At 40.6% G+C, this 20,955-nt stretch overlaps 2 protein-coding genes across 2 annotated transcripts; both read right to left on the bottom strand.

The window, feature by feature from the left end:
* Nucleotides 1-13,646: 13,646 nt before the first annotated feature.
* On the bottom strand, nucleotides 13,647-14,531 carry LOC133806536 (uncharacterized). Its single transcript, XM_062244625.1, has one exon. The coding sequence runs from the start codon at nucleotides 14,529-14,531 to the stop codon at nucleotides 13,647-13,649; it is 885 nt and encodes a 294-aa protein (XP_062100609.1).
* A 5,610-nt stretch (nucleotides 14,532-20,141) lies between these two features.
* LOC133806535 (uncharacterized mitochondrial protein AtMg00820-like) lies at nucleotides 20,142-20,453 on the bottom strand. The gene has a single exon (XM_062244623.1). It carries the CDS (start codon nucleotides 20,451-20,453, stop codon nucleotides 20,142-20,144), a length of 312 nt encoding a protein of 103 aa, XP_062100607.1.
* Nucleotides 20,454-20,955: the final 502 nt, after the last annotated feature.

Below are 20,955 nucleotides of genomic sequence, written 5' to 3'. Positions count from 1 at the left end.
CCGGACACACAACTGATGAGTGCCGACAGCTAAAGGACGAGATCGAAGGGTTGATCTCGAGAGGCTATTTCCGGCAGTACGTCAAAAACCAGAATACTGGACAGACTACTGCAAGCCAGAGAATAGCCGCGCCTTCGGCGGCACAGAATAATAACTCCCGATCTCGGGAAGAAGATAGGCCCCCGCCGATTGATGGAGAGGATGTAATAACCATCTTGGGAGGGCCTCATCTCGTAGCACAAGAATGGCAGCTTATCTGGCGAAGGCAAAATCCGCATTAGAGTATTTCGAGTTTTATGCAATCGAACAGGTTCCCCGAGAACAAAACTCAAATGCAGATGCCTTAGCTCGGCTCGCCACTTCCGCCGAAAATGAAAAGCTGAATGTTATACCCGTAGAACACCTATCAGCACCCAGCATTACTAAGCCAGACGAGGAAGATGTGTGTATGATTGAAACAGAACCAACCTGGATGAGTCCGATAGTTGATTATCTCGAAAATGGAATTCTTCCAAAAGATCAAAATCAAGCTCGAAGGTTGATGTATCAACTTCCTCGTTACACCATTCTGGACGGAAAGTTATACCGAAGAGGGTACTCCATGCCGTTGCTTAGATGTGTAACTCCTCCCGAGGCTAAGAAGATCATTGAAGAAATTCATGAAGGGTTCTGCGGAGACCATACCGGGGGGCATAGCCTATCCAAGAAGATTATACGCCAAGGATATTTCTGGCCAACTATTAAAACGGACTCCTACGAGTACGTGAAAAAGTGCGACAAATGCCAGAGATTCGCCACGATACCCCGAGCTCCACCTTCCAAATTGACCATGTTGACATCCCCATGGCCTTTCGCGGTATAGGGCATCGACCTCATAGGCTCACTCCCAACTGGCAAAGGCGGAGTTAAATATGCTGTGGTCGCCGTTGACTACTTCACGAAATGGACGGAGGCTGAGCCATTGGCGACCATAACTTCGAAAAAGATCCTTGATTTCGTGGTAAAGAACATCGTATGCCGATATGGAGTACCAAGAAAGATTGTATCTGATAACGGAACCCAGTTCGATTGCGACTTATTCACCAACTTTTGTAACAAGAACGGTATAATAAAGAGTTTTTCGTCAATGGCTCACCCTCAAGCGAATGGTCAGGTCGAAGCCGTTAACAAAACTCTCAAGAGCTCTCTAAAGAAAAAGTTGGAGGAGGCAAAGGGACGATGGCCCGAGGAATTGCCTCAAGTCCTTTGGGGATATAGGACTACAGCTCGGACTTCAACAGGACATACTCCGTTCTCTCTAGCGTACGGCTGCGAGGCGATGTTGCCCATCGAGGTCGAAATTCCGACGATCCGAACTCAGATTTATGGTCAAAGTTCCAATCATACTCAGCTCGAAGAAACCCTAGACTTGATCGAAGAAAAAAGAGAAGAGGCTCAGCTGAGAAATGCTGCTTACCAGCAACGAACCATGAGATATTTCAATAAAAGGGTCCGAGATCGAAAGTTCGGAGTGGGAGACCTGATTTTGAGACGCGTATTCTTAGGAACCCGAGATCCAGCAGCTAGAGTGCTCGGGCCAAACTGGGAAGGACCATACCAGATAGAATCAGTCATCCGACCTGGCATATACAAACTTGTGAGATTAGATGGGAGCCTGATACCACGAGCATGGAATGGCGAACACCTTAGACCATATTATCAATAGTGTAGGAGGTGTTGCCTGTAACCATGAATTTCTATCTGTACTAGTTTGTTTGTTTGTTTGTTTTTGAATTTCATCAAATAAAAGGTCTGCTTTGTTTCACATGTAATGTATTTTTATTTTTGCAATCTCCCTTAATTTAATAACCTATGGTCACACTCATAGGATATTAAGGGGGCATCATTGGTATACATACCACGAGCTTAAAAAATAATAAATATATATATAAAGTATTTGGATGTAACCAAGTATGCGATTTAGATAGTTCAGACATAACCGAATTATCAAAAACATAAAATATTTGGATGTAACCAAGTACGCGATTTAGATAGTTCGGACATAACCGAATTATAAAAAACAAAGTATTTGGACATGACCAAATATGCGAGCTTAGATAGATCGGATATAATCGACCATCAAGAACCTAAAACATTTGGATTTAACCAGATGTACAAACACAACAGGTTTGGAACAAACCAGCCAAAAAATTAGTCGATGATAAGTAGGAAACTAAACCTATTTCGAGATAAGTCGAGATCGAGGCTGGAATATCTTAAAGAAAAATAGTTTCGAACTCTTAACCACGGAGCAAGAACTGAGGATGAGGAAAAGTAACTAAACAAAAAAAAAAAGATATAACCAGATCATTCATATTACACACCATATAAGTACTCTTGAGTTCATGGTAAAAATAATATCCGACCTTGATAAGTAACGAGGTCGGAAGCGGATAATTCGAATAAACTATGCATGAATGCATCGAATTTCGAACCTAAAAATCCAAACTATGTTTGTATGAATAAATAAACATAACCGGTTCATCAATGAAAAAATGTGCAAAATATTTCGAGCCAAGAAATGTAAGCATATAAAAGAATAGTAAAGGGAATTGTATCAGCCCCGTGGACATAAATTAAAATAATTACAGAAATAAGGGGACGCAGCCCCAAAAACTGATCTCCTCGAGGTCAGATTCAAAGAAGAGGAGTCTCCTTGGCCTTCTCAGCATCAGTGGCACCGGACCCCTCAGGACGAATAGCATGACTATCCTCCTAAGCTTCCTCCGAAACAGTGCCCGGAGCAGCCTTTTCCTTCTCGAGCTGCTCAGCCTTCTCCTTCTCAAGTCGTTCAGCCTCTTCCTTCTCGAGCCGAGCATTCCATCGCTCAAGAAACGGCGCCTCGTGGGGACCCAAAAAGCTAGTGTCAAGCTCTTCGTTATAAGCCCACATCCGGTACATGGCTGAGTCAACCGCCGTTTCCTTTTTTTCTTTGTACTCGGCAGTAAGGCGAGCTTTGACATCCTCTATAAGGTCGAAGGTGGCGGTCTTGTCCTCCTCGAGCTTCTTATTGGTCTCCCGAAGCTGGATGTTATCTTTCTTCTGCTCCTCGAGTTCAGTTTTCAGCTTTCCGAGCTCCTTGGCCATTTCCTCACGCTCCTTTACCACTGCCTCGAGCTTAGTATTCGCCGCCTTCAGATCGTCGTTCGCTCTAAGGTGGAGGTCTCTCTCCTCTTGAGCATGAGTCTTGCTCGAATGGATCTCGTTGTTCAGCTCGTAATTGAGCTGGGTAGTGAAGGAAAGAGCCTGAAAAAAGAAATAAACCACCATTAGACTCAGGACAATATGAATGTAAGCAAAAGGAATAAAGAAGGATACTTACCGCGACAGTGTGTTCGATACTCTTCTCGTACAGGACAGTGCGGTCTCGGGTACCAGTTAGGCACTGCCACTGAGGAGCCTCGAAACTGCCGTAGCTCTGGCCGATCCGGGACATGACATCCGAAATCAGCGTAGATCCATGAGGTCCGGCAGCGTTATCCACCACATACGAGTCCATATGGGTGGAGATGGTTAGCTTCTGAGCTCGAGAAGCAGAAGGTCTCTTTGCGAGTTGAGCAGAAGACGTTTGACCCGCCACAGGAGGTCGGGATTCGACCACGACAGGGGTACCAGCCTGCGAAGCCGGTGCCACCGCAGGGACGACAGCCTGTGAGATCGTAGGGGCGCTGATCTGGCCAGTCGGCGTAGCAGCAGAGCTCGAAGCCGGCGGGGGAGGAGGAGGCGTTTTCTTAGATCTCTTGGAGCCTTTCCCTGGCTGGCTGGTCTTCACCGACCCTGCCCTGGGGCGTTTGCTCCTCTTGGCGCCTGCATTGTCGATAAGGGCGTCGAGGTCGGAGTCCATCTCGCCTGCACAAGTCACAACACTGAGTCAGTAAAAGAGAAATTTACAGCAAGTAATTTCGGTATCAGACACAGAGTGATATGAAGGAAACCTAACTGGAACTCTCCCCCGAGCTCGAACTTGGGGACCATGAAATTCCCCCATCTTCAGAGGAGGCGGGGGGAGTGCCTTCCCTATAAGTAGGGGATAACCTCGAGAGGTCGCTATAGTCATTGGTCCCGTACTGCACCGCTATCCCATTCCACACCTCGTCCGTGGTGTACATGGTATCATATTTCCCGAGCCCACTATCGAACCTATGGACACAGTCGTCTACCCAACTCCATATGTAGAAGTGGTATCTATCCTGTGGGCACGAGACTAACCTATTGGGCCTGTGTTCTAGTAGTGTGGGGGACCACATCCTCGAGGTAGGGAGGACTTTACCTTCATCTGAGTCCGAGCTCGAGGCTTCATCGTTGGCCTCATTTCCGGACCGCGGACTCCTCAGACGAACTGGGAGTGTTGGCCTTCTCTCTCTCCTCGGAGGAAGGGCGCCTGTAGGCAGGGGCACCTCCTCCCAACGTTCGTATTTTTTATTAGACCAGTCAGAGGTTGACTGGCCTTCTCCCAATAACCCACAGGCTCGGAGCTTGCCCTCTTGAAGAAGATACGAAAGAGACCTCCTGCCATAAGGAAGTCGGAGCAAGGCCCCTCTATGCTCCCCCATTGCCTTGGTGGGGGAGGGACGCTTAAAATTAGCTGAAAAGCGAAACACATTTCAGCTAAGTACGGTCTTAAGGGCTAAAATTCCGAGCTCAAAATAATAATAATAAAAGTAACAAGAGTACTTACGAATCCGCCTGAACGATCAATGTCGAGACAAGGACAAACCGTTTGTCCAGAAAAAAGCATTTTTGGAGTCAGGAGGGTGGTTTGGAAGATCTTCAAAGATCTTCGTCTCTTTGGGGTAGCTCAAAAGATAATAAAAACCATCTCCTCCCCGAGCTCGGGAGGGGTTACTTTTCAAACAAAAGAGATATAAGATCTCTTGAGGTGAAGGTCCTTCCCACCCCAGCTCGTGGAACAAGGACCTCAGGGCAGACAGCACCCTGTATGAATTGGTGTTGAGTTGGAATGGAGCCAACCCAACGAAATCAACGAAGTCTCTGAAAAAGGACTTCAAGGGCAGCAGAGCTCCTGCCCTCATATGTTCCTGGCTCCAGGCTGAGTACTTCACACTGACGTCGCGGCCCCCAGGGGCAAAACAGCTCCGTTCATGACTAGCTGGAGCTCGACACTTCAGGGTGTCCAACGAACTAAGGCCATGGAGGGCCAAAATGTCAGTTATTTGGTCGGTGGTGGTAACCGAGCTCTGGTAGTGTGATACATAATTTTTCTACCGCAAGTGTACGGTGTATTGCAATATAGTTTTAAATTAAAAGATGTCGAACCCACAGGGATTAAATATTAAATTCACTAATTACTATCACTGTTAAGTCTATAATTTTAATTAGAAAAGTCAATAAATTAATCTAACAATAAAATAAAGAATATGAAATAACAAGATAACCAAATCTTATGCTCTTGAAAAGTGATTAAATAGAAGATAAATGTACTAGAGTAATGATTTCACTATTCAATTATGAACATAGTTTCTTTATTATTCTAATCAATTCTCCTCATCTGTAATTTCTAGAATTATAATATAATGCATTTATCTTTCTCAAGCATATATGCAATTAATCTCAATTAATCAATATGATATCTCTATTCGCTATTAATTAATCAAGACGTCATTAAGCAATAGTTATTCTAAACCAAATTCATAGAGTTCAAGGAATCTCTCAATCTCACAATCACTCTATGTCAAATCTTCTTATGTCCAATCTATGTTTATCTTTCTCAAGCATAAACCCTAGATTTCAATTCACAATAATGATGGCCAAACATTAATATGATAAAAGTAAATCAAGAAGATATGAACAAACGAGAAGAATTTCATAGAAATAATAATAGAAACCACAATTCAATAATCAAAATAGATTCATCTAATACTATAGCACAAAAAGGATTTAGTTCTCCATTATAAACATAAACATAATAACAATGTATTTGTTCATAATTAAAAAAACTAAAAATGAAAGGAAGAAGAAATAGACTAGATGTAATGGTGATGATCTCGATGATGTCTAGCCTCCTCTTCTTCTCCGAGCCTCTAATCTCTGTCTAATCTCCTCCAAAAACCGTCCTTAGACCCTAACTAAACTTTTCCTTATATATCCCTTGCAAAAAGCCCTCTTTTTCCCTTCAAAAATCTCAATTTACGATTTCCGTACGGCTTCCGGCGCTGCAGCCCCTTAAACAGGCGCTGCTGCGCTACAAATGTGCCAAAAACGAGTCTCTGTTTCAGTCAGGCGCTGCAGCCCTAATTCATCCCAGAAATAGTGATGCAGCCCCTGAATATGGGGCTGCAGCCCTAATTCACGAATTTTGCATTTTTCTTCGTTTCTCTTCCGTTTTGTACCAATTTCGCGCCACTTTTCCTTGGACCCTACACAAACACAACACAAGCATAAAACCAAACAAAAACACCCTAAACACCTACAAATTAGATATAAAATGACACTAATAAGTGAATCTAAAATTCACTTATCAAATTCCCCCAAACTTTGAAAATTACTCGCCCTCGAGTAATACTCAAAACAAAAACTAAATAAGAAAAACTAAACACACTCACACAATGCGAATCAAACCATCAATAACAGTCAAGCTTCAATTTCCTTAATACCATGCTCACATAAAGTTTCAGAAATATCCCAACAACACAATCCAGAATTTCAACCTCAACTATTGCCATAATCAACTAATTATCATTCACATCCTTTAACTATTCACCATAATGATTAAAACTCAAGTAATTGACATAGTTATGCACATCAAATTCTCACCGTCATACCACAATCCATATTATTCCATAAGTTTGCATTACTCATTATTCTCCACTAATGTAAACAACGCATGCTTAAGAATCAATAGGACTTTAATGGCTTACAATGTATGGCATAGGTAAGGTAGATAAGAAAGTCATTTAGGCACTAATACCATAAGCATACCAACCTTTCAAACAACCATGTACACATAAATTCCAAACACCCATATTGAACAACCTTGACATGAATGAGAGATATATATATTTTTTCTTTCTCAGCTCTTTTTTTTTTTTTAACACTCACTCCCCAAAACTTTGTGTATACAATATATTTCCTTAAGGGAGTGAGTCTCCATGATAAAAATTTTCTCTTTTTTTTTTTCAAGAAGAAACTTTCTCTCATTCATCTTTTCCTCTCTTGAAAACCCAAAATACTTTCCATTACAAAACCCCTTCCCACATTATCTTTGTATGCTCATGATATTAATATGGTTAGGATATTTGATAAGATTTTCGTTAGGTTTCAACAATTTTGAGGTTTCAACAAAAATAAGCCTAGGCTCAATTAGGGTGACTAAGGATACAATTTTGTCTCGGGTTGGCTAGAAAGGCTCAAACGGACCAAACAAAATTGCCTACATCTTCTTCTTAAGCACACATTATCTAGGATTTCGTCTCAAATAACAAGTAACACAAATTCTAGAGTAATCAACCAAATCTTTCCACAAATCCCCTTTAACATGCATAACACAGTCAATTAGCACGAATTTAACAATCATGGCAAAAAGTTCAATCTTTCCACATATATTAGTCAATTATGGCAACAGACAAAATCAAGCACACGGATGCAAAGTGGTTTTATTTCCTAACTTTATGTTCATAGCATTCATTATGTGACCTTGACTTTTATTATTGACTTGATTCGAACACGACTCACACCACCCCGACTCTAAACACATATTTACAAAACAAAAGAAACTTTCGAAAGAAATCCCTCCCCCAAACTTTGAAACAAACATTGTCCCCAATGTATAACTACAAAGAAAAGAAAAAAAAAAACTTACAAAAGGTCCATGCTTACGGATAAGGAGAAGGTGATGGTGGATCTTGCATCCCTTGAAACGGAGGGGGATAAGCGAAATAGTTATTCTGTCCTCTGTTCAATGTCCACTGAGCCACCAACAAATTTAGTTGATCCACCTGATTATGCTCATATGCCTCCCGAGCAGCCAAATAGTTATGAGTGATCGTGTTTTGTTGAACAATGTAGCGCAGCATGTCATGCGAGTATTGCATATTAAGATCAATTGGGCCACCAAGAGCCAAAGGAACATCCACATTCATTGGCCCCTCTACATTCTCCGGAACACAGTCATCCTCTTGATTTTCAAGGTCCTCATCATCACTCTCCCGCCTTCGTCGTTGGCCTTGTCGTCGTGGAGGTGCGCCTGGTGCTACTAAAGATGCATTAGGATAGCGCGCAATTCTTGCTTTAGTAAGTTTCCCTTTGACTGGCACCACTATATCAGTTTTTTCCCTTGGTACTTCATACACTACACACATATCGGTGATAAATGACCCAAACGGAAATCCCCCAGTAGTGGTGCCATGAAGAACAAACCTCATACCCTGACGAATAATTCGTCCAACATCGATGGTCATCCCCTTCATGATAGCAAAAACCAACCTCATCCGGTCATTCGTCATATGGCTAACATGACTAGTTGGGATCAATTTGGCTGCCACAAAATAAAACCATGCACGAGCTTCTTGATTAAGTTGCCATAAAAACATCCCATTAGGCTCATCATGAGCATATGCAATTCTAGCTCCTGGGCAACCCAATGTTTCCGCTATAAGAACATGATCATGCTGATCTTGTAGAAACAATTGGTACTCATCATGCTGGTTATCAAAGCTCTTAGTATTGAAAAAATCATCGATGGCCTTATAACTCCCCACTGGTAGCCATTTTCCTCTCACAAAACATTCCCCCTTCTCATTCAACTCCGGAAAATTCGCATAAAATTCATACACCCAAGAGATATTCATTTTAATTTCCGGTTGTTTCACAACAGATTCCCACTGCCTACCTTCTATGTTGGCTCTAATTGGCTCAAAGATAGCACACGAACTAGGTTGAGGATCATATTCAATACCTCTTTCCTTGAGCACCGGTTTCCCCATAAAAGAAGTATATCGATCTTCCGCCTCCTTACTTACAAATTTGGTGGTATCAAATGGTGGTGCCCTAGAGGATGAGGGTCTTGAAGATGATGGTCTTGAGATATTTCTCTTAGGTCCCATGGTTACTCGGAACAACCTGCCAAACACCAAAACAATACCTCACTTCCTAATTAATCACAGATTAACCACCTTAACAACTAAACAATCCCACCAAACTTAATTCACAACTTCTTCCTCACTACAATTAAGCAAAAATCACCAAGAACAGTCACTTAAGCAATTTCTCAAACACTTGGTGGGCAACAATTATTCTCACTCTTCCCTTCCACTTTTCTCTCAATCTTATTTCCCCAAATCACAATAGAACTTCAAAAACTATCCAATAATCATCAATTCCAACACATCAATTCGCAACATTCATCAAAATCAAAATTGCCTCTTACATGACATATCCATTCAAAAACTTAAGTGATTCAAAGAGAGGATTAAATGGCTTACTTGATGAATGTGAGTGTCTTGTGATCTTCAATGAACTACTCCCCTCATAGAATTCGGCCCCCCTTGAGAAGAGTATGTGAGAACTTGATCAAAATAGAAGTTTGATGTGGTATTGATGATTAGGGTATGGAAAAATGAAGAAATGGGATGAGAAATTAGGAATGGGAATGAGAAGAGTAGAATTTGATGGTTTGAAATTGGGGAATAAGCAAAGAAAATTGAGTTATGGGTATGGAATATGGAATTTCGGGGTAGAGGAGAAAGGAGGAGAAAAAATGGTGGTTAGAGAAAAAGAGGGAAGAAAAAGAATTTAAAAAAAAACTTATTATTTTTTTTTCTTTCTGTTCGAAGTGGCGCTGCGGCGCCACTAACTGGCGCTGCGGCGCCAAAGGTCCTGAAGCTCCAGATTTTTGTTGCGCGATTTGGCGCTGCAGCGCCTAGTGATGGCGCTGCGGCGCTTGGGACCCCCGAAAGACACCCTCTCTGTTTGGGTGTGGCGCCGCAGCCCTTAAGTAAGGCGCTGCAGCGCTAATTCCTGCCTTAATTGCGCTGCAGCGCTATGAAAGTGGCGCTGCAGCCCCTGGAACACTGATTTTCATTTTTTTTTTTCACGATTTTCACGGCTCAAAATAAACTAAAAATTTACAAAATAAATAAAATAAAGTCTATTAAAATAAAATAAAATAAAATAAACTAAATAAAAATAACAATACTAAAACAATGGGTTGCCTCCTATTAAGCGCTTAATTTATCGTCTTTAGCTAGACATTGATGACGCTTCAGTTGCTGTCTTGGAGATACATCGTCTCCACCTTCTTGTGAATTTCACCAAAATAATGTTTCAACCTTTGTCCATTCACTTGAAAAAGCGAACCGTCATTATTTCTTAATTCCACAGAACCAAAAGGAGAAACTTTGGTGATAACAAATGGACTAGACCATCTTGACTTTAGCTTACCGGGAAATAACCTCAAACGAGAATTGAAAAGTAAAACTTGCTGCCCCGGCACAAATTCTCGCTTTAATATCATTTGATCATGATATTTCTTTGTCCTCTCCTTGTAAATACGAGCATTTTCATATGCATCATTCCGGAACTCCTCCATTTCATTCAGCTGCAATAACCTCTTCTCACCCGCTGCTTGGTAATCAAAATTAAGCTTCTTGATCGCCCAATAAGCCTTGTGCTCCAATTCTACTGGTAAGTGACAAGCTTTGCCAAATACTAGTCGATAAGGAGACATACCGAGAGGAGTCTTGTACGCTGTCCTGTAGGCCCATAAAGAGTCATCAAGCTTTTGAGACCAATCTTTTCTATTCAAATTCACTGTTTTCTCCAAGATAGACTTGATCTCTCGGTTTGATACCTCAGCTTGGCCATTAGACTGGGGGTGATAAGCCAAAGCCACCTTATGTCGAACTCCATATTTCATCAAGAGTGGTTTAATATCTTTGTTGCAGAAATGTGTTCCTTCATCGCTTATTATCGCTCTTGGAGTTCCAAAACGATTAAATATAAACTTCTGCAGAAAATAAGAAACCACCTTGGAATCATTTGTAGTAGTGGCTATCGCTTCGACCCACTTTGAAACATAATCAACAGCGAGTAAGATGAACAAGTTCCCGAAAGATGGTGGAAAGGGCCCCATGAAGTCAATGCCCCACACATCGAATAATTCCACCTCTAAAATCACATTCATAGGCATTTCATTTCTTTGCGAGATATTTCCAACTCGTTGACATCTATCACAGGTCTTGACAAAAGTGTAACAATCTTTAAAAATTGAAGGCCAATAGAAACCCGATTGCAAAACTTTCGCTGCTGTACGCGATGGCCCGAAATGCCCACCGTAAGGTGCCGAATGACACTGCTCTACTATTGATTGAGTCTCTTCCATTGGTACACAACGACGAATTATTCGATCCGTACTCATTTTAAACAGGTATGGATCATCAAAGAAGTAGTATCTACAATCATGAATCAATTTCCTCTTTTGATGTGCATTAAAATCAGGAGGTAACTTGCCACTAACCAGATAATTCACGATATCGGCATACCATGGAAGTTCTGTTGATACAGCCAGCAGTAACTCATCCGGAAATAATTCTTTAATCGAGTCTTTACATTCAGCATCTTTATTCTCTAATCGTGATAAATGATCTGCCACAAAGTTCTCTTGCCCCTTCTTATCCACAATCTCAATGTCAAACTCTTGAAGTAACAATACCCAACGTATCAGTCTTGGCTTAGCTTCCTTCTTTGCAAACAAATAACGCAGTGCTGCATGGTCTGTGTATATAATGACTTTGGAACACAAGAGATATGGTCTGAATTTATCGCATGCAAACACCACCGCTAATAGTTCTTTTTCAGTGGTTGAGTAATTTCGTTGAGCATCATCAAGAGTCTTGCTCGCATAATAAATTTCTCGAAAAATCTTCTCTCTTCGCTGCCCCAACACAGCCCCTACCGCATAATCACTAGCATCGCACATAATCTCGAATGCTTGACTCCAATTCGGGACACTCATAATAGGGGCTGACACCAACTTCTCTTTTAACGACTCAAATGCCTTCCTACACTCTTCATCAAAAACAAAATCAGCATCTTTTTCTAGGAGATTGCATAATGGCTTGCTGATTTTCGAGAAATCCTTGATAAACCTCCTGTAAAAACCCGCATGCCCCAAAAAACTTCTTATCCCCTTGACATTCACCGGTGGAGGAAGCTTCTCAATGATGGCTATCTTGGCTCGATCTACTTCAAGACCTTCCTTCGAAACTCGATGCCCCAAGACAATCCCCTCTTGAACCATGAAGTGACATTTCTCCCAATTCAGCACAAGGTTCTTCTCTTCACATCTACAAAGGACTAATGCCAAGTTGTGCAAGCACTGGTCGAATGACGACCCAAAAACAGAAAAGTCATCCATAAATACCTCCATTATCTCTTCTACCATATCTGAGAAGATGGCCATCATACACCGTTGACAAGTGGCAGGTGCATTACAAAGTCCGAAAGGCATCCTCCTGTAAGCAAAAGTGCTGTAAGGACATGTGAAAGTTGTCTTTTCCTGATCTTCAAGAGCGATTGCTATTTGATTATAGCCTGAATAGCCGTCTAAGAAGCAGTAATGTGTATAGCCAGCCAAACGATCGAGCATCTGATCGATAAATGGAAGTGGGAAATGATCCTTTCTAGTCGCCTTGTTCAACTTCCGGTAATCAATACAAACTCTCCACCCCGTCACTGTTCTTGTCGGAATCAATTCATTGGCTTCATTCTTGATCACTGTCATTCCCCCTTTCTTTGGTACAACTTGCACAGGACTAACCCAATTACTATCCGAAATAGCATAAATGATCCCAGCATTCAATAGCTTCAATACTTCTGCCCTCACTACTTCTTTCATGGCTGGGTTCAATCGCCTTTGATGCTCAATAGAAGGCTTATAATTTTCTTCAAAAAGAATCTTATGCATACAAACAGTTGGGCTTATTCCCTTCAGATATGAAATTTCCCATCCTATGGCAGATTTATATTTCCTCAAAACTCTTAGCAATTTTTCAGTTTCACATTCTGATAGTTTTGATGAAATGATCACTGGGCAAGTGAAATTCTCTCCTAGATACTCATAACGCAAATGCTCTGGGAGTGGTTTCAAATCTTTCTTTTCCACCACTTCCTTCTCGACTTCTCCTTCCTTGGCTTGACAAAGAGTTTCTTCCACTTTAATACTACTAGCACAAGGAATAGCACTAAGAGCCATCACGCATTCAGCCACTTCGTCACCCACAAACTCACCATTCACCTTTTTCAAATCAGCCTGAGTAATACTAGAATTAAGGCAATGTTGTAAAGGGTCAGCACATAATTCTTTTCATTGTCTCTTCTACTACTACCTCAATAGAATCCACACGGTGACATGTGCTCGTGTTGTCATGCTGCTGTAGTGCTTGATAAATGTTGAATTTAACCTCTTCATTGTTAACCCTCAGTGTCAAATGACCACCTAGCACATCAATAAGAGCTCTTCCAGTAGCCAAGAATGGACGACCAAGGATAATGGGGATTTCATGGTCCTCCTCCATATCCAAAACCACGAAATCAGCGGGAAAAATAAACTTGCCCACCTTAACCAATACGTCTTCAATCACTCCCCTAGGTTAAAGAAGTGACCGATCTGCTAATTGAAGAGTGATGGTTGTGGGTTTCACCTCTCCTACCCCCAATTTCTTGAAAACTGAAAGTGGCATCAGATTTATACTCGCTCCAAGATCACACAAAGCCTTATCAAAGGATGACCCTCCAATAGTGCATGGTATGGTAAAGCTACCTGGATCTTTCACCTTTTGAGGCAACTTCTTTTGTAGGATGGCGCTGCATTCTTCTGTTAACTTAACAGTTTCAAAGTCTTCTAATCTTCTTTTCTTAGACATAACTTCTTTCATGAATTTCACATAATTAGGCATTTGCTCAAGAGCATCTGCAAACTGTTCATCTAATTTCTTCTTCTGAAACTGTTGAGGGTATGGAATGGGAGGTTGATACACTAGAAGGCTATCTTTCTTCATGTCATTCTGGTCACTTCCACTCTGCTTCTTGGCTTTCTCTTCTTTTTCTACCTCTCGTACCACTGGCTCAACTTTCTCCTTTGAACTAGCTTGAACATCACCCTCTTTAAGCACCCTACCACTTCTCAAGGAAACTGCTTGGCATGATTCCTTTGGATTTACCACAGTGTCACTAGGAAAACCTCCATTCTGATTCGAATTCACCGCATTAGCTAATTGCCCCACTTGAGTCTCAATTTTCTTCATTGAAGCACCCATGTTAGTCATATGGGTTTCTATATTGTCAAGTCTTGCTTCATTTTTTCCGAACCTCTTGTTAGACTCCAAAATAAAAGTGCCCAAAATGTCTTCCAACGACTGCTTTTTCTCTTGTTGCGGTTGAGAATTGAATCCCGGAGGTGATTGCAGCACATTTTTATTATTGGCATAAGAGAAATTTTCATGATTGCGCAATCTTGGATGATAATAATTAGGCATGTTGTTGCTTCAGTAATTATTGGGGAAGGGGCGGTTCGCCATAAACTGGGCTTGTTCTGGACTCATTTCTTGCCTCTGCATTGCAGCAACCGCTGCTACACTCTCCATAACCGTTGGATTATTTTGCGCTGATAGAGCAGCCATTTGGGTTTGTAGAGCAGCAATTTGGGCATTCAGGGCTGTCATCTGATCAACTTCATATAACCCAGCAACTTTCCTTGCGCCTGACCTCTCATTAGGCCACTGATAACTGTTGGTGGCCATTTCCTCCATCAAAGTGAAGGCTTCATCCGCTGTCTTGGCTAATAGAGCACCCCCTACAGCAGCATCAACTATTGTTCGTGTTGGAGCGTTCAACCCTTGATAAAAAATCTGAACTTGCATCCAATTTGATAACCATGTTGTGGGCAACGTCGTAATAATTCCTTAAACCTCTCCCAAGCCTCATAGAATGGTTCTTGATCTAACTGTCGAAATTGTCCAATATCGCTACGTAACTGGGCTGACTTGGAAGGAGGGAAAAACTTAATCAGAAACTTTCTTGCCATCTCATCCCATGTTGTAATTGTTCCAGGCTGCAAAGATTGCAACCAACTCCTGGCTCTTTCCCTCAAGGAGAAAGGGAAGAGACGCAATCTGATGGCATCATCAGTAACGCCATTCATCTTCACTGTGGCACATACCTCCAGAAATATGGCCAAGTGAATGTTGGGGTCTTCAGTAGCTAGACCCCCAAACTGATTTTGTTGCACCATGTTGATTAGTGCAGGTTTCAGTTCGAAGTTGTTGGCAGCAATGGCTGGATTTGCTATTCCAGTGAGATTCTCATTCACAACAGGCATGCAAAAATCACGCACTGCCCGCTGCGCTGGATTAAGAGGAGCCCCAGCAGCTGCTGGTTGATTGTTATTATTGCCATTGCCACCGTTGTTGTTCACCCCATTGTTGTCCATATTATGCTCTTCAGTCCTTTTCTTAGATCTCAACTGATGGAGTGTGTGCTCAATTTCAGGATTCAGAGGCTCAACAGGTGTAGAACTCCTAGTCCTTCGCATATACTGAGAACACAAGAACAATCTATAACGTTAGTAACAAAATAAATAAAAATCTAATTTAAAATCAAGACTTAAAGTTTCAATATTAGTAAAATTAATTTTAATCTCCGGCAACGGCGCCAAAAACATGATACATAATTTTTCTACTGCAAGTGTACGGTGTATTGCAATATAGTTTTAAATTAAAAGATGTCGAACCCACAGGGATTAAATATTAAATTCACTAATTACTATCACTGTTAAGTCTATAATTTTAATTAGAAAAGTCAATAAATTAATCTAACAATAAAATAAAGAATATGAAATAACAAGATAACCAAATCTTATGCTCTTGAAAAGTGATTAAATAGAAGATAAATGTACTAGAGTAATGATTTCACTATTCAATTATGAACATAGTTTCTTTATTATTCTAATCAATTCTCCTCATCTGTAATTTCTAGAATTATAATATAATGCATTTATCTTTCTCAAGCATATATGCAATTAATCTCAATTAATCAATATGATATCTCTATTCGCTATTAATTAATCAAGATGTCATTAAGCAATAGTTATTCTAAACCAAATTCATAGAGTTCAAGGAATCTCTCAATCTCACAATCACTCTATGTCAAATCTTCTTATGTCCAATCTATGTTTATCTTTCTCAAGCATAAACCCTAGATTTCAATTCACAATAATGATGGCCAAACATTAATATGATAAAAGTAAATCAAGAAGATATGAACAAACGAGAAGAATTTCATAGAAATAATAATAGAAACCACAATTCAATAATCAAAATAGATTCATCTAATACTATAGCACAAAAAGGATTTAGTTCTCCATTATAAACATAAACATAATAACAATGTATTTGTTCATAATTAAAAAAACTAAAAATGAAAGGAAGAAGAAATAGACTAGATGTAATGGTGATGATCTCGATGATGTCTAGCCTCCTCTTCTTCTCCGAGCCTCTAATATCTGTCTAATCTCCTCCAAAAACCGTCCTTAGACCCTAATTAAACTTTTCCTTATATATCCCTTGCAAAAAGCCCTCTTTTTCCCTTCAAAAATCTCAATTTACGATTTCCGTACGGCTTCCGGCGCTGCAGCCCCTTAAACAGGCGCTGCTGCGCTACAAATGTGCCAAAAACGAGTCTCTGTTTCAGTCAGGCGCTGCAGCCCTTAAGGATGGCGCTGCAGTCCTAATTCACGCATTTTGCATTTTTCTTCGTTTCTCTTCCGTTTTGTACCAATTTCGCGCCACTTTTCCTTGGACCCTACACAAACACAACACAAGCATAAAACCAAACAAAAACACCCTAAACACCTACAAATTAGATATAAAACGACACTAATAAGTGAATCTAAAATTCACTTATCATAGTGCTCGGCTTCGAACATCTCCCTCCGAGGCTGCGAGGACGAAGGTTCCGCCATTAAAGAAAATTGGAGTTCCCCTGGAAGATATGCAACCGTGACTTTTAACGCAGGGTCGAGGGGAATTGGCCTAGGTCCTGGGTTGGGCTCCGGATAGATGGCCTCCCGAAGAACTCTTCTCTTCTTTTCAATGACCTTGTCTATCTGACGGCGATAGTGAGCTCGAGTGTCCTCTTGCTCGCGCGCAAGCTCGTATTCTTGTATCCGACGCTGATTCCGGACGAACAGTGATTCTGGGCTCAGAGATTTAGGCTCGTAAGGGATGGCTCGCAATGACCCCCACCGTCTTTCCAGATTCTGTGACATCTAACGAGAAAGAAAAAATGGTGAGGGCCATGCATGCAAGAATCACGAGCTCGATGTGTGTGAGCTCGGGGATTTAGGAACAAGAAATTAAATGTTAAGACCCTTACTAAAGAGTCAGAGCGTGTGTCCCACGGGAGAGAAAAGGGAGCGTGGAAGATTTTTTGAAAATCCCAAAATTCAAGGGAAAGAAAGGTGGCGGTTAGCCAGGAAGGGCATTCTCGGTTTTCGTGCATTTGTCAAGTACAAGGGTTTTTACCCGAAAACTTATTAGGCAAGAAACATGGCCTAAAATTTTCAAAACCCAGAAAATTGAGACTTTGCTCAAACGTTAAAACTGGATACAGTGATGCGAAGTCCAGCAGGAGAAGTCTAGAAAACTTGAAAGCCTATCGAAATGAAACCCCCTATCTTATTGTGCTAAGAGCGTAAACTAACATACACAGCAAAAACAATATAAAAAGAAAAAACAACAGAAATGGCATACTTACACAGTGATGGTGATTGCAGAGAAATCGTCGACTGAAGAAGAGGTTGCAAGAAAGAACTCACTGACTCGAACAGACCAGGATTTCTTTGTTTCTTGGGTCGAGAAAACATGCGCATGACAGAAGCTTCTTAGGAGAGTCTGGTTTTCTGGTTGTTTTTCTTTTCTTGCTTACGATGAACAAACATGAAGAAGAAGATGAAGAGGGGGGGGGGGGGGGGGGGGGGTCTTGTATATATAGGTGGAAAAATGGAATTAATCGGGAGCGTCGAATGAAATCCTCACTAGATCGAACGGATGGGGATCAATGACAAGAAGGCGCCGAAAAGTTGTCAGATGGACGATCGTGGGCATGTTTCCAAGGTACTCAAGTGCCTAAAGTGAGCAATACCCAGCTGACGCGTGTCCATTTTCAAAGGTGTGACGGTATAGTTCTCAAAGAAAGTAGTTCAAAAGTTTCCTTCTCTTAGGATTCGAACAAATACTTTTGAGGGGGCAAGATGTTATACCCAGATTTCGAGCTATAGTAAATATGACCTCGAAAGCCGAGTTCGCAATAAATGGTCTCGTGAGGGTTAGGGTATGCTCTAGGATTGTAAATCGAGCCTGCACAGTACGATACACGACCCCGAGTATCGTGACCTCGAAATGATCTCGAGCTCGAAAGGGAGCTCTGAGAGCACTCTCTTCTTTAGGAACAACTTCGGAGCAGGGTCTTGAGCTCGACGTACTATCTTGAAAGCCACGTTAGCTCGGGAGATGTCACTGGCTCGGGCAATGATGGGAAACTTGGAAGGCAAAAGCCTTAGAGATACGCTATCACCGCTTTGAATATCAACAAGTATTATAAACATGAGATATAATCCTCATTTGTTAATGTAAATCCCCAAGAATCGTGGGATATTATTTAATCAGTTATGCGTTTCCTGGTCTTCAGGGACGTTTCCTTTTTTATCTGATTATAGGCATTTAAAGCCATTTATTTTATTCACAAAAGGGTAACTACCCAAAATATGTGGGATAGTATTCTGCATCCTTCTCTATAAATAGAGAAGCCATGCACCATTGTAAAAGACCGAAAATTCTGATCCTTGAGAGAAAACTCTGGAGAATTCAGGCTAAAGAATTTTTCAGAGATAATCTTAAGATTAATAACAGAGACTCATGGACTAGGCAGATTTAACTGCTGAACCACGTAAAAAACCGTGTGTTTGATTTGTTTGTACCGTTTGGCCATCGTTATTCATTGTTTTTGTGCTCTTCTTTTATCTGTTGACGAAAAACGGCGTCAACACTAAGGATACTTTGGAAGACTGTGAAGATTATAGAAGAACAGTTCAATTTCTTGATAATACTCTGTGAGAGAAATGATACAAGAGTTAGAGAAACGGAAAGAATGATTATTTCATTCCGTTGCATATACTGTAAGTATTCTTATCATTGTTTTTCTTTGAATTCAATTGTAGAAACATGTTCTAGGTTATCTCATATTAATTTGTTTAATATTAGATCTACATGAAAATAAATAAAGATCATGTATAAGTTTTCCTAACATTTCATGACTTAATATGGTTGCTGATTTTTGTGTTTAAGTGATGAGAAATTTGGTGAAATAATGATTTGCATGCATAAATGTATTTTGCAAGTGCTATGGTAATTTTATGAAATTAAAAGTTGTATTTTAATTTACATTAAAATGATATTTTTACTTAAATAAATACCAACAGTTTTTTTTATTATTTTATAAAGAAAATATGAGTTTTAATTCCAAGATGATGATTTTTGAGGGTTTAATATGTTGCTGAAAGTTTTGAGTAAAAATGAGAAGTTATCTTTTAAATGAAAAGAATTTTGTGTGTATGTTGAAATAAATTAATATCCTAAACTATATATAGATTAAAATGATATTTTAAATGTAACCTTGAATGTTCACATTTTAATAAGTATGGTTTTCTTTATTTTAATTATGTAACGCCCCACGTCACTATGACTGCTTCCTAGAATGACGACTGGCCCTGCAAACCAACACGAGTCTTTTCAGCGTGTTTTGTCCTCACTCGCACGCTTCTTGGGAAAACTTCCCAGGAGGTCACCCATCATAAGACTACTCCAGGTTAAGCACGCTTAACTTTGGAGTTCTCAAGTGATGGGCTGCCGAAAAGAAGATGCATCTTGTTGGCATAGGTAGTCCCCATCAATCTATTTAAGCCATTTTCAACTGTGTAGTCCCATACCTACACAGTCTTAGAATCATCACACTTGACCTTCCGCAGGCGATGTGGGATTGCACAACTTTTTACCCAGTCTTTCCCCCTGCAGATCACGAGATTCTAACTGTCACATCTGAATAGCTAGAGAAACCAAAGCCCTAATTGTGTCGAGGTGTGCAACTGGAGAAAATGTCTCATTATAGTTGACTCCATGTTGCTGTGAGTATCCTTTGGCAAGTAACCTCGCTTTATGCTTCTGGATTGATCCATCTAAGTTGAGCTTTGTCTTATAAACCCACTTGACTCCAATAATGTCTTTGTCTTCTGAACGGTCTACAAGCTCCCACGTTTCTTTTTTCTCAATCATCTTTATCTCTTCATTCATATATTTTCTCCACACTTCTTGCTTTAGAGTTGCTTCAAAGCTTTCTGGCTCCATAAGCATTAAGTTGCATGTATCGTAGATTTCTGCAACGGATCTAGATTATCTTGGTGGTGAGTTTGGAGGGGATTCCATGACTTGTACTGGCTCTTGTGTTGGAGATTCGATTAGACTGTTGTCTTCATTAGTTTTTTGTCTTGGTAATAGAGGAATGTCGATACTCTTTTTTTCAATTTATTTTGTCTCCCAATTGTATACAGCATCTTCGTCAAATTTTACGTCTCGGATGATTATGAGCTTCTTTGTTCTTAAGCTATAGTTTTGATAGCCTTTTAATTGAGTTCTATAGCCAAAGAAGATTCCTTTCTTAGCCTTCTCATCTAGATTGTCTCTCTTTTCTTGTAGAATATGAGTGTAGCATATGAAGCTGAAAACTTTGAGATGCTTTGTTGATGGCTTTCGTGCACTCCAAGCTTCGATCGGTGTCTTATCTTGCATAACTTTGGTTGGACATCTGTTGAGCAAATAGACTGCAGTGCTTACTGCCTTTGCCCAAAAA

Source organism: Humulus lupulus, chromosome X (genome assembly GCF_963169125.1).
Source record: "Humulus lupulus chromosome X, drHumLupu1.1, whole genome shotgun sequence".
NCBI classification, from domain to species: Eukaryota; Viridiplantae; Streptophyta; class Magnoliopsida; order Rosales; family Cannabaceae; genus Humulus; species Humulus lupulus.
The sequence above is the reverse complement of the archived record's forward strand: the minus strand, read 5'-3'. Positions and strand labels throughout refer to the sequence as shown.